The 15,027-nt window shown below is 30.3% G+C and overlaps 2 protein-coding genes and 1 long non-coding RNA gene across 5 annotated transcripts; 2 read left to right on the top strand and 1 right to left on the bottom strand.

Moving 5' to 3' along the window:
- Window positions 1–46: 46 nt before the first annotated feature.
- Window positions 47–10,536, top strand: Arf6 (ADP-ribosylation factor 6). Of its 3 annotated transcripts, none has more exons than XM_070638249.1 (5): window positions 47–154; window positions 6,424–6,600; window positions 6,674–6,829; window positions 7,017–7,163; window positions 7,268–10,536. In XM_070638249.1, exons 2-5 carry the CDS (start codon window positions 6,519–6,521, stop codon window positions 7,408–7,410), a joined length of 528 nt encoding a protein of 175 aa, XP_070494350.1. In that variant the 5' UTR covers window positions 47–154; window positions 6,424–6,518; the 3' UTR covers window positions 7,411–10,536. The 3 variants fall into 3 exon arrangements, with proteins under 3 accessions (XP_070494350.1, XP_070494352.1, XP_070494351.1); XM_070638251.1 differs by having other exon boundaries at window positions 66–154; window positions 6,428–6,600; XM_070638250.1 differs by lacking the exon at window positions 47–154 and adding an exon at window positions 1,329–1,878.
- Window positions 10,537–11,154: 618 nt separating this feature from the next.
- Window positions 11,155–13,754, top strand: LOC139088916 (poly(A) RNA polymerase, mitochondrial-like). Its single transcript, XM_070638273.1, has 3 exons — window positions 11,155–11,313; window positions 11,371–11,489; window positions 11,562–13,754. The coding sequence occupies exons 2-3, from the start codon at window positions 11,391–11,393 to the stop codon at window positions 13,686–13,688; spliced, it is 2,226 nt and encodes a 741-aa protein (XP_070494374.1). The 5' UTR covers window positions 11,155–11,313; window positions 11,371–11,390; the 3' UTR covers window positions 13,689–13,754.
- A 316-nt stretch (window positions 13,755–14,070) lies between these two features.
- LOC139088998 (uncharacterized) lies at window positions 14,071–14,710 on the bottom strand. The gene is made up of 3 exons (XR_011544268.1): window positions 14,595–14,710; window positions 14,432–14,533; window positions 14,071–14,367 (listed from the first exon to the last, which is right to left on the bottom strand). It is a non-coding gene; the product is annotated as an uncharacterized lncRNA (long non-coding RNA).
- Between the last annotated feature and the right edge of the window lie 317 nt (window positions 14,711–15,027).

The following is a 15,027-nucleotide window of genomic DNA, read 5'->3' on the forward strand; positions in this document are numbered from 1 at the left end:
GGTCAATTTTCATATGAGTCGCTCAAATTTTGAACCAGAGTTTCGAGGAAAAATGACTGAAAATATGCGGACTGACTGTCAATGATGCTGACTCTCGGTGTCGAGTGTATAGTTGTTTCAAAAATATTAAAAATTAATTAAACAATATTATAAGGTAGTTATTAATGAGTTTATTGATAAAATATCTAACGATAAGTGTGTTATCTATTGTTGTGCATTGATAAAACATTAAGAAGGTCTCATACAAAGCGTAAAATTGTGGAATAAGAAAAATAAATTCTCGATAAATGAAAAATCAGCAAAAAAATTTTAAAATTTTTTATCATAAGTTATGCAAGTGAATCATGTGTGTGCTATATAGAATGTTTAATATGTTCATTATTAAGCCTATAATAATGTGATGATTATGGAATTATGAACGTGCATAGAAAAATAGTAGTAAATTGAAAAGAAGGAGTAGTTCCAGTCAAGATTTTCGGGGAATTTATACAAATGTGAATAAATTAGAATCGAAATAATGCCTGTGTGTCTTTCCGGAATTTCAATGAAGTTTTCGTTTTGAATAAAAAGCTAGTCGCGTAAATAGTGGAATAGTGTACAGCATAAAAAATTGTGGAAAAGTAATAAATTTCTAAGAAAAAGCTGAATTTGTCCAACAATTTGCTGTGTTTATTATTTAAAAATAGCATTTCCTTCATGACTTCGACGTCGGACGACGAAAAAATGTGTAATGAAAAACTAGTAGGAAGAAGAGAAATGCAAACAATATTTTAGCATTTGATGACGTTTTTTTGGAAGGCCAATAGCTATTTATTCTCTACAAATGTCCGACTTTAATAAAGCATAATCATTAAGTGTGTTTCTGAGTCATCGCATTCTGAAAATGACAATTCCTGAGAATGAATCTCTCATGTTTCTCGTCTCGTATGTACGATTTTGTCATGGAACAAGAAGAAAATTATAAAATAAACAGAGAAAAGAGAGTAAAAAAAGCCAACGGACAAAATAGTTGTCGTCTTGCTAGTTGTCTTAAATGATTACTCTCATTCTACACATATCAATCAGTTAAGAAAATTAATGATGCAAAGAATTTGAATCTTATGAGATATAATATATAAGTACATACAATTGAGAATAAAGTATTGTTTTCTTCCGACGATCATCATTTCGTTCTATTTCCAACAAGAGAAACAACAAAAAAAAGTGAATGAACCAATGTTATGAATGAATAAATATTTATTAGACTACTCCAAAAATACCATAGAAAATTGGATAAATGTGTTCCTGTTAGATTATGTACATTATTAAAGTTAGTTTTGTATCAAGAATGTTTACATGCTGTTCATAATGAAAACTAAACAAAAGTGTGCATAGAAAAACTGTTATCGTCAGCTACAATTTATATAGTCGCTTGCTTGCCATCATCAAGTGCTATTGATAATAATTTAATTATACCGTTACAACATCACTCTCTCTATCTCTCCTAAGATGCTTCATTTCATTTCATTTTCTTAATAGTACAGCAACATCTCGCTATCATTTCTACCACACTAATGCGGTCGTACAATGTTTTGTGCGAAAATCGTGTACTATTGTACTTTATCATTTTGTCTGACTTTCGAAGCATTATGTGCGATTTTTTATGAGCTCGTGACTGATTTGTGATAATTTTACAATCTACTTAAATATAAGAAATGAGATAATACAGATTTTTCCTTGATCTGAATCTCACAACAAAAAGACTTTTTAATGAATCATCAGTTTTAGTCGGAAAGTTGTCGAGAATCATGTGAATGTGCTTCATTTAATACAAAAATATATATTTAATTTTTTTGGCATTTCAAGTTTCTGCTTAATTGCATTTATATAAGTGACTCAGTAATTATAATTTCATTTTACATGCTTATCATAAGTTAACGACTTTTGTCGAGTGCTAAAAATATTGACATCCTGAAAAACCATTTACTGACCGCAGTCACTCAGTCTAAGTGCTGAAATAAAAAGACATGATTCAGTGTTTCCAAAGTGATACGGCCGTTATCAAAAATCATTAAAAAATGCGTACCAAAAATCACAGCGACACTTACAAGCTTCTTCATTGTTTTCTGTTGTCGCTCAATCGTGAACTTGATAATTGTATTTATTTTACGAAAAACAAACTACCTTCATAATGATGCTTTTCATGGCTAAGAAATTAATGTCCGTAAAAAATTTTAAAGACGTGATAAGAATAGCAATCAATGATTTTTTAGCATTAAAAATCCATTCATTCATAAATCACAAATTAGTTGTACCTGATTTCTCAATTAAACTCTAATTTGTCTTCCTTATATATTAGCACATGGCACCAAAAATTGTTCCTTTCATTAATTTACATTAATAAATGCTACTGCTACCTTTCTTGCCCTTTTCGGTAATGTGTGAAGGTGTTAACATTTTCGCATACACTTATTTTTATCCATTTTTATTATTTGGTAATTTATGGGTCGTTATAACAGAAACAGTCATAAGATGAACTTGAAAACAATGTCTGAAAAGCGCATTTTGCCGGCTCAATTTGGGTCATATCTATAGCACATAAATGATATCTGTACTTACTTACTGTAACCATGATCCTATGAGGAACTTAGGTTACAGATCTGTATAATAGTCTTGATTTGTCAATTTTTTATTTTAATTGATGTTTGTATTGGAGTCAAGTCCCCTAACAGGCAAAAAGCATCTTTCATGGTGCAGAAGTGCCAATACGATACCTAAAAGGGGTCTCATTGTCTATTAGGGATAGACTTTTGCATATTAAATTCGTGTCGACATCGAGCTTAGATAATGTCATGACTTATAGAAATTATTACTATTCAATATTAAACTACATTCGGATGTGCTTTAATTTAGAATCATTTACGTATAGACTCTAATTGATTGTCTTAGATATTGTGCTCCGAACAGCACAATGTGATCGCTAAGGCACTACTTCGTCGCTATACCTAGCATACAAGCATTTGCTCAATGAGCTTATTACGTTACCAATGAGCATGCTCACTTAGTACAGTAAGATGCTCACTTAGCATATGCTTGCATGTTTGGGTTTACGATATAGCTGTTTGTCACATTGTGCAGCTCGGGATATTAATTAAAAGAAAAGGAAATCTTCATTTAAATTCTTTTTTAAACTCAGAGCTCAAAGTCGATTCTAATTTTATATGCTGTTGAGTCGACTTGAGTCCACCTAACCATACAAAAATCCGAGTCGACTTCGAGTTCTGATTTAACGTAAGCTTCAGTAAAAATTACAAAACTCTTTGACGACGAAAAGTCAACAAAAATCACTCCAAAATTCAAAATGTGTTGTAATGTACAAAAATTCCCATCGTAGACGCTTCATAGTTCCAAATCAAACTATATTCTTATATAATTGATTATTGAGTAAGGCAGGCGTTAAAATAGAAAAGAAAAAAAGTTTTTTTCAATGAAAATAGAACGGCAGTTATTGCATGTCAAATTGATAAGAGATTTTATTCAAAAATAAGAGAACTGAATGATTTTTCATTGTTTAAAAAGAGTTGGCTGTGCTTATCACAACTTTAACAGCAATAATCTCATTTTTAAGGAAGTAAGGAACAGAATTATTTAAATTTTCTGACATATTACGTTTTATTTGTAAACTTTTCTTTATTTGAAATGACGTTCCACAATAAACAGCCAGCAAGCAAATCAGAATATCATTTCATTTCCACTGAAAGCGCAAAATAATCAATAGCACACGAAAAAAGTTGTTTTTTTGTGTGTTCCTTTACATTGAGTGATGTATCAATATGATAGAAAAGTATAAAGCCTGTCTGTACACACAAAAAATTTATTAAGGCATGAACTGATGGCATTCAAATGCAATTTACTTCAATGATCCTACTTAAGTTGTTTTCCTTATCACAAAATATATACTCAAAGGGGATTCATATGTAATGTCCGTGACATCAATCTAAAATAAGGCTTAACCTTGATGTCGCTCTTTGTTAGACGATTTTATTGACATATTAGACGTCATTTATGAATGACTCTTCTAAAAATATCAGCGACGATTACAGCTCAACAGAATAAAATAAATCTATCATGATTTTTTTAATGAAGCATGACGATTGCTCCATGAAACTAATTCACAACTTTAAATTTCAACCGCATTTTTCTGGTTTTCATTGCCACTATGGATAGCAATGATAGATGTATAATTAATGTTTCTCCAATAATAATCGAAACACTAGAAATGATTTACTTTATTTTTGAGGCATTAATTGGTTAAAAATGATTTAAATTCCAATGTGGAACAATAAATACCAAATGTTCATGAAATATTGAATGTGCGAAAGAAAATTGACGAGAGAAATCACCGGAGGTGGATGATTGAAGCGCTTTTATACATTTATTGACTTGTAAGTCAATCATGCTGAATTGTTGATCCACAAACATCGTTTTGCATTATTTTCAACGGTTTTCTAAAATTCAAATTTTATGGCAATTGACAAGTCAAATTTATGGCATCAAAGTAGGCTTTAAAATTCAAACTCAACCCAAACCTTTCTTCTTACTTCAGTTCCAACAAAAACGGCAATAAACAAATATAAAGAGCTAATGTCAATTAGTCCACTTCCGCTAAACTGATTCCAACACAAATTCAACAATTAAAAATCATTCACTAATCGTCTATAGACGCAGACTATCGTCACTAAAGTAGTACAAACACAGTTCATTCAGACAGATTTTACGGTTTTTCAATTTTTATGTGAGGATTTGCGCTATAAATATAAAATTGATCACACAGATATTGATGCATAATCCAGTCATTTAGTCAATTAGTTACTGATCGTTTTCCCACAATGGCTTTTGTAATTCATATAACTAGACTACAATGGCAAACGACATTCCATACTGTTCGCTGCCAATGTATGTGTAGTGCCTGAATAATGTGCTGCAATGTAGCTGTACATGAGCATAATTTTTCTTTCCCTTTTTATCCTCTTCATTAAGGGATTTTTTTTTTCGGAGGTAAATTTAATTAAAACTTTTTCTTGTACGATAATTTATACAACATGCCTTACATTTTGAGCATACCATTTATCGTATGTCAGTTAGCGGTTTATTCAAGGTCGCAATATTCCAAAGTGAATTAATACGATACAAAAATGACGTCATAAAAACGATATTTATGAACGGTGTTATGCTTATTTACTGAAGATAAGAAAAAATAAGGTTGGAGAGACCGTGAAATTGTCTTATCAGCTGCGGAAATAGTAGCTTCGTCTTGTCAACAATTTCTTTATTCTCTGTCCTTAAAATCTTGATTCATAAATCAGTTGAGGAATTTGCGATTAAAGCGCATACGGAAATATCACTTGAATTTATATTATAAATTTTTAATTGAAGGATTTTTCTCTACTGTCTACGTATTTGCTGGGTTATCCCATAGAACACGTCATGAAAATATACTTGGAGACGTCAAACACGTTAGAGACTTGGAAAATGTTTTTCTATTGATTATCAATGAATTGCATTAATTGATCTTTGGGTATATTTATAAATGATTTCCACACATACACTAGGATTAGACTTCAATCAGTTCCGATAGATTTTATGAATTATCCGATTTCTGTGGTGTCACAAATTTGGTGTGACGTGACACATTTGAAGGTTTAAGCGATACACCCCTGTGCACTTAAAAACGTGTGTGTCACACAACATAGTTTAAGAACACAGATAAACTTGTGTGTCGCGCAACATAGTGTGAGACCACAGATAAACTTGTATGTCGCACAACACAGTTTCTGAACACAGATAAACGTGTGTGTCGCGCAACAAAGCTTGAGAGAACCAATGTCATCAATTACAGAACAGAAAACTTCCTACAGGAAAGAAAATGCAAATATAAGTTCAAGGGCATCTCAAAAAGTAAATGACCTTAAAAAAATTCATCAAATTAAAGTTTGTATTGCCAGCAATTTGTTGCTATGATAGCAATCCAGACGAAGTATAAACAGCAGACGGGATGATAGCAAAATCCTTCAAAAAATGTGAATTACTTTTCAAGATTTTTCCATATCTCCACAATTTACTTTGTAAGACAGAATGAATGTAACGAATGGAAACAATATAAGAATCTCTTTTGTCGCTTAAATTCTTTTCATTTACTTCATAACAAATGGAATGAATACACAAAAAAAATCCACTAATATGCTTTTGTATGAGATATGAGAATGCTTAAAGTGCTCAACGCTCATATGTTTTTCTTTATGATACTATCTAAATTAATAATTCAAAATGATTGAGGGAATTACCTAATATCTCGACAATAAATTATTTATTGAAGGATTTTGTGTTTTTGCACAGCATTAATATAATCATTTTTCTCTCTATGTTTGTCTTCTTTTCATCTAGTTAGATACATTACCATAAATATTATATTTTGGGGTCTCATCATATTCGGCATAAGATAGACAAGCGCGCCAATACACAAATATAGACATACAAAAATGGGAAAGTTACTATCGAAAATATTCGGCAATAAAGAAATGAGGATATTAATGTTAGGCCTCGATGCTGCTGGAAAAACAAGTATGTTCTTAATTCACATAAAAACTTATTGCCCTCACTAATGATTTTATTGTTATTTTTTGTCCATTTATAGCTATATTATATAAATTAAAATTAGGACAGAGTGTAACAACAATACCGACAGTAGGATTTAATGTTGAAACTGTAACGTATAAAAATGTCAAATTCAATGTATGGGATGTAGGAGGTCAGGATAAAATTAGACCACTTTGGCGACATTACTATACAGGTGAGTCTAGTCCAATGCCCTTTTGAAGCACTTTATGTCAGCACAAAAAATGTGGGACGATTCTATTATGTTGAATTTGTGTGGGCTATATGTCTGTTTAAGGATATCCCTATAGCTGATTTTGTGTACATAAAATGAAAGCTGAATACAAATCCACAAACCAATAATTTCAAATTTATTTCAACAGGAACTCAAGGACTAATTTTTGTGGTGGACTGTGCAGACAGAGATCGAATTGATGAAGCACGCCAGGAACTACATAGAATTATTAATGATAGGGAGATGCGTGATGCAATTATTTTAATATTTGCCAATAAACAAGATTTACCTGATGGTGAGTTATGCAAAAATATTCCTATCACAAGTCTATAGGACTTGCTGACACAAACTGCAAAAATTGTCATTCTAAAATGAATTTTTATCTCTTCTAATTTGTAGCAATGAAACCCCACGAAATTCAAGAAAAACTTGGACTAACACGAATTCGTGATCGAAATTGGTATGTGCAGCCTTCCTGTGCGACATCCGGAGATGGGCTTTATGAAGGACTCACGTGGTTAACATCAAATCACAAGTTATGAGAGTAAATTTAATCTTCAACATTATTTTCTTCTTCTTAATGTTTATCAATCGTTATTGTCTATGCGATAGTTCTTCTTTTCTTCTATGATTATATATTTTTTGGTTTAATTTTTATTAAAATTAATATTTAAAAAAAACTGAGAAGCAAAACACAAAAAACAATTTATGAGTAGCAAATGGGATAAAATTCTGTATGGACTGGATGGATAGTAATAATTAAAAAATTAGCTTTTATCCAGATGAGAAATGTTAAGAGGATCCATCCTTGAGAATGTCTCTTTCTTGCAATGCATGAGTAATTTTAATAGAATACAAGATTGGTGGATGTATTCAGACATAAAATTGTAGACTGATAACGATTAACATAAAAATTCTTTATAAAAACTTACAATTTGTGCTGCAAATTTATTTGTTATTTTAGAGATTCGGGATTGTTTGACACAATTTCGATTGCATTGTAATATGTTTCGATACATGTGACGCATGTGTCTTGTGTCACATTTCGTCCCGACACAAATATTCCATACAACTGTTGTTTTAACAATCCTACTACAATCATTATGTTGTGCTTCAGTTTTTAACACTAAATTTATGTATTTATGCTGAATTTTATGCTGTGTAAAAGTTACAAGACCACTCGTACGGTTAATTAACACTTTTTTTGCATGAATACATCCATAAATCTCAATGAAACAAAACAAAAAAAAAAAATTAAAGAAAATTTAACAAAAAAGTTTATAATTCACATTAATTGATGATATCAATCGACGATACTACAAAAAAAGAATAATGTCATATAGAAACAAATTTCATTAAAATTATAAGAGAAAGAAAAAAACTAAATTAAATGAAGGTGAATATCTTTGTTAATAAATTTGCACACATTGTCTGATTGTGCAAATGAGTAAAAAAAAACTTTAAATAAATGATTTAATATAATAAGAGTTGCATAAATTAACATGTACATATACAAATTAATTAATTAAATTACACAAAAAAAAACATGAAAACATATTGATAAAGAAATGAGTAATTAGAGAAAAAAACGAAGTGAAAGTAACTTGCTAAATAGAATAACTTAATGATTGTGGGATAATGAATGACGCATGATTTTTATTTTTAGTTTTAAATGAGATGAGTAACAATTTTTGTAAATCGTCCGGGCCAACTTTTGGTTCCGAATGCGCATTTTCTCGAAATTCTAATTCATTAAGCTTTCGAGTACTCGAAGTCAACTCAAATCCATACAAAATTCGAGTCGACTTTGAGCTCTGAAGTTTACTCAAAGATTCAGACATCCTTAAACTAAATAAGAAGTCAGAAATTGCCCGACAATTCTGTAGGCGACTTAACGAGTTCCATAAATTCTACAAAATTGCAGCATACATAATTTCTGCAAGACTAGTTTCTTTAACAGATCAAAACTGGATCATATAGGCAGACAATGTGTAGACAGCATGTTTATAATCTGAGAAAATGCGCAGATAGAGAACAAAAAATTGGAAATCAATTAGCGATGTTTTAGCCAAATTTTACATTCATCCTTTATCGCTTTCTCAACTGTATTCTTCATCTTAATAATTTCAAATTTGTGTATAATGAGAAAAAAATATAAAATTAATCTAGCGGTGATGAGTCTATGAATTGCTTTTGTGCATGACTATTCACAATGTGATTGACTAATCAGTTTTATTGAGAATGAATTGCGTCTTATGAATCCTGTATTTCTTTGCTTATCAGAGCTTATAGCGCAATAAAATTTGTATTATAGCTAACTGAGGAATGTTTCAATAACTTAAAGACCTTATCATTCCCAATATAATTAATTAATTAATTGTGATCATAGAGTTATCACCACTTGAAACTCACTACTTTTCTACGGTGAAGAACTGCCTGATAATTTAATTGCGGTATAAAAGATAAATAAAAAAACATGGGGAAAAATTAATTAATGCATACATCGATAATGTTGTATTGTTAAGTATAAAAAAAATGAGAAAAAATATATAAAAAATTGCCTTGCCATTATTTTTTGCTATACATATGATGAACTCTTAAAAAAACAAGGTTGAATAAAAAATTCATGAGATAAAAAATGAAATTAATTAAAGTAAATTCATATTTTTTATAATTTTTTGTCACATAATGTTTAGTTAAATTGATCAAATTGCTGCACTTTCGATGAATATAAAAATACAAGATTGATCATAACTAATAGACATGCTTTTATGACATTTATGGGACAACATTGACAGAAATGAAGAGAAAGAAAAACTTCCGAAAATCAATTAAAATAGAATTTTTAAAATACCTATCGTGAGATTTTAAGTAGGAAAAATTACATCAATATTTTTATCTAATTGCACTTTAACTGCGCACACATGTTCGAATACCTACATTATATTTCATTAATTTAACGAATGTCTCCTTTAATTCACTTTTTTGATGCATTTTTGCTGGGTTATAAAGCTTTTGTATTCACTTTATTTTTATTTATGCTGAACATTTCATTATCTACATCATAATTTCAAAAAGAATAGCTAGAACTCGCCATAGTAATCTTATCAAATGCCGCAAATTAGCACAAAATACGATAATTCACCGAAAAAAACCGTTAAACTTAAGTGATATTTGAAAATTCAAAATTTGTTCAGTTTATTTAAATTTTTGAAAACCGTTATAATTTCAAAACTCATCAATTTACTGATTAACTAAGCAAAAATGTTTTCTAAAGTCATTTACATTCGGTGACTATCAAAAAAATATGAGTTTACATGCCATTTCGATTTGGCTAACAATTTTTCCTTTCTAAAAGCGTTAATGATGATTTAACGTATTAAACTAACATTCCATGGTTGATTGGCAATTGGTCATGTCATTTGAACTTATTCTTCATTATATTCTTATATTTTTTATTATGATACAAAAAATCAAAAAAGGAAAAATCAATTAAATGAAAATTGATGCTAAAAGAAAAATCGAGAGAATTATTAATTTTTAAAGCAGAAATAAAACGGAAAAACAATAATGATGGAAAGTTTTTATTTCAAACTATGCATGTATTTCATTATTTAGATACTTTGTTTAATATATTAAAAAAAGAGAAAATAAAAATCAGAACGAAATTAAGTTTTTAATCTATAATCCTTACTTATTTTAACAAATTTTAGGTTATTTAATTTTCAGTGATATTGTAACGTTCATTTGAGATTTGAATAATATTTACTGTACAAAGTTGAAAACCCCTTTCAAATAAAATGTCAGTCTGTGTGTAAATCTCCAAACAATAAAGATTGTATTTAAGAATTGTCCGATATAGAATATAAAAGCACGCTATTTACAAGCTTAGAAGCTCAAGAAAGATTCCTAAAGTGGCAACAAGCAGTCTCAAAAAGAGCATTCGAAAGATTTTGAAATAATTGATTAAAGGCATCGAAAAATTCAGATAAAATTTAGAAGAGGCGGGAAGACATTACTTGCTAATGAGATTTGAGTCTGTCTTGGTCAGAGAATCAATTGCCACGATTGCCACTAAAAACCAAGTAATACATACTCATTACGTTGCACAATAACGTAATACAAAAGTTCAATCTGTATTCGAGCTACAAGCGGTGCAAAGTAAAGAATAATAATATATTTATTCTAGCAACATATTACTATTCTTAGTGAAAATCATAGTTTAATTAAAATATTTTCACTAAATTTAAATCTAAATTTTTTAACGGTCAATTAAAATTTGAACTGACGATTGCAAAAAGAAAACACACAAAAAAAACTAAAAATAATAAAATTTTTAGAAATATTAATTTAATTGTATAAATCACATTATTTGCATTTAAAGAAGAATATATATAATAAGTCAGAAAGTGTTTTTAATATTTTAAATCCAGAAAAATAGACAGGTAAGGTGAAAAAGCAAAAATTTAAATAAAATTAGTAAATCACTTGAAAACTTTCAGTCAAATCTCATTAAACCAAAATGTCATATAATCGATACGGATATATGCAAGGAAATGACTACCAATCGAATACATCACAAGGATACAATTATGGATATCAGCAGCAATCACAAGGATGGGTAAGTTTAAATATTTTTCTTAAAAAAGATCCAGTATTCTGATGTTTGATTACGTGCTATTTATTTTTACAGTATACTGATCAGGGTTATATGGAACAAGTGTCGCAACAAAATTACAACAATGGATATTCTAACACAGACTACAAAAACCAACTAAAGTTTCCAAATTACAAATATCAACAGTATCCAATAAACAACCAAATGAATAACTCTGCATATCCTCAACAACAACAGCAACAACAGTATATTGGTAACTATCAAAAATGGGGAAAAAGATCACATGATTATGTTGAACAATCACCACAGAGTACAACGGCTAGTCCAGAGCCAAGACGACAAGTTCTGAAAAATAACTTTTTCCAAAACCCAAACATGCATGCACCTCAATATAGCCAGTCATTTCAACATGCTGCTTATCAGACACCAAATACCCCAAACTTAACAACACCGCAATATAATAGGAATAAAGGATCTCCCAATAAGAAAAATCCAAATGCAGTAAGTCCAGTTGTAGCTATTCAAGAACAAAGATCAACAGAATGGGCTGAAATATTTAAAGAGACAATGACATTACTTAATGGATGTAAAGCAGGCGAGGAAGTTAACATACTAATATCGTATTTACAGCCACCAAGATCAGCTTGGGTTAAAACTAAGAAACAAATTTATAATGACTTAATGTCTGTATTGGCGCCTTTAAATGTTGAGAAATTGCTAGTATTTGGTTCAACCTTAACAGGACTTGATTTTCACGGAAGTGATTTAGACTACAGTTGTCAATTAAAGATACCACCATCAAATGACGAAGAAATTAGACAGTTAATTAGTAAAACAGCAAAATTGACAAGATATTTTCAAGGATATTTTCAAATAATTTGCATCATACAGAATGCACGAGTTCCAATAATACGGCTACTCCACACGGCAACAAAAATCACATGCGATGTGAATTTTACATCTCAATTTGGCTACTACAATAGCTACTTCATCGGGCATGTTCTCGGCTACGATAAAAGAATAAAAGATATAGCAGTCATTCTTAAATTATGGTCAAAAACACAGAAACTCGCACAACAATTGGTAGTAAGCAATTATTGCTTATTGATGCTGTTGATATTCTATCTACAAAATTTAGAAAATCCCTTACTGGACACGATCATTAATAATCAACGATCAAGAAGTCCCTTAATATTAGATACCAAATACAAATGGAACTTTTATTTTAATGACACAATCAACAAAACCAAGGATAATCAATCATCAGTAAGAGAACTTTTGGTTGGCTTCTTTGAATTCTATGATAAACTTAATTACAATGAATATGTTGTATCACTTTATACTGGAAATTTAATTACTCGGAAATCATTTAACGAAAACACAGATTTGGAAGAATACAGAAACATTGTAAATACAAATGATTTGACTCCTCTTAGGGCAGACAGCCCAGGAATGTTTGTTGTACAGGATGGATTCGAATTGAACATTAATATTGGCATTAAGAACAGGAAGCATACAGCAACATTCTTTGAACTTATCAAGATGTCATACAAGAAATGTGAAGAACTAAAGGATAAACCTTTTGCGGAACTGCTTATTAAACTATTTACTGATATCCCGTTACCTAAAGTTGAGAACGAAAGTCGTGGTAAAAATAAGAAACAGTTCCAGATGACAATTCATTCTACAGCTGGGGATTTAAAGGCATGTCAAGACATTCTTCTTCACGAGAATCCATCAAAAATATATAGTGTTGAGGATCAACATAAGCTCTTTTATGAGCACGTATTGGAATATACCCAAAAGTTCCTTAAAGAATGCTACCTATGCACAGTTATACCTGAATTATCAGAAGAGCCATCGAATTCAAATCCGATGCATACTAGATTACATATAGTTTTACAGTACGATACAATAAATGGACGCAAAAAGATGAATTTTAAGGACGATGAATCTGTAGGAGTGGAACAAACATTATCAAGCAAAATGTTGGAGAAGAAAATAGCTTACGACTTGGACTGCTACTTGGTAATTTTCTCGAGAGATCAAGGCAAGAGTGTCAGTTATGATATGTTCGATAGCAATAATGTCTCCAAGAAGTCATCATTATCAAGTTTTGGAAACTATTTCTCGATTAATATTGCAACAGCACTAAAGTTTTATCTGAAAAAGAGATGGGATATGGCAACTATAACTAACTAATAATTTTACCTTACTAAACAGTTTTAAAAGTAATAAATATGATGTTTTTTTCATTACTGACTACCATTACAATTAAGGAGTCCTTTATAGCCAAAATTATCTGAATGGAGGTTCAATGTAATTGATCATTGTTCTTCGATTAAAACCCTTATGGAATATATTGAAAATATTGGCTATATGGGGTTCTAAACATGTTGCTGGTTTAATTACTATTAAGAGAGAAGTCATGTATGTAAATGATCAAGCCAGAGCTTAAGCGTTGGCCGATAAAATCAATGAACGACTGGCCGATTCTCTCGGCCGCCGACATCGGCCATCACAACTCTGGTCGTAGCTTAAAAATCTTTTCAGAAGAATCTTAAAATTATTTCAACACATGGAGTTTATGGTTGTATTGTTTTTGTTCAATGGAAGTGCCAAGAATTTATTACCATTTTTATGGACTTAAATTACTACTTAAGATTAGTTAATTTCTAAAAAAAAATCATACTGCAACTGAATTTGGTTCCATCCTGGATCTTTAATCTTCATATGGGGACTTTCCAAATTGAGCTTTTCTTATACGACTTTGGACGCTTGGTTTTGGCAATGGAGGAGTTTCAGGTTTTGCCATTTCTTCTCTTGGACTTTGAATTTTATGACTTCGATTTTCATGGCTTGCATAATGACTTTTCCAGTCCTGAATGTTATGATAAAATTTATCACTAAATTTTGATTTTATATTGAAATTAAACTCTTAATACCTTCATTTGACATTCACAGCCACAATAAACACGTTCACAGTGGACACAACGTAGAAATGAAACCTTTTTGCATACAAAACACAATGATGGCTCCAAAAATTCCTACAAAACAGATAATTTGCATGAAATTTGCTGAAACTTCAATTCAATATCGTTCCTTTACCTGCTCTCTTCTAATTCCCATATTTGTTACTTAATTAATGACTCATTAAACTAGTAAGATTAAATTTTTTTGTCTACACTAATGCTCTGTCGTTTTCCCGCCAAAAATTGCTGAATAGATAATTTGAATTTAAAATTTCCGTTTAAAGTTGCTGAATTACAATTTTCAAATTTAAAATGACCGGTAAATTGTTTCACTTTAAGCATCAATTTCTTTGAATTCTTTAAATGCAGCACCTTTACACGGTGGCAGATAAAAACGCTGGCCATTTATTTTTTAAAACGTTGGCCGATAAAAATTGGCGTTTAAAAGTTTCAAATCAACGCATAAATGCTATAATTAACAATTTTTCATTTTCAAAAACAACAATAAAAACAATAACACGAATTTTCATTGTTTTACAGTGTTTTTCAATGTTTTCGATGTTTTTACA

Source organism: Chironomus tepperi, unplaced genomic scaffold (genome assembly GCF_022539635.2).
Source record: "Chironomus tepperi strain 1889 unplaced genomic scaffold, CSIRO-AGI_Ctep_v1 contig_172, whole genome shotgun sequence".
Lineage (NCBI taxonomy): Eukaryota > Metazoa > Arthropoda > Insecta > Diptera > Chironomidae > Chironomus > Chironomus tepperi.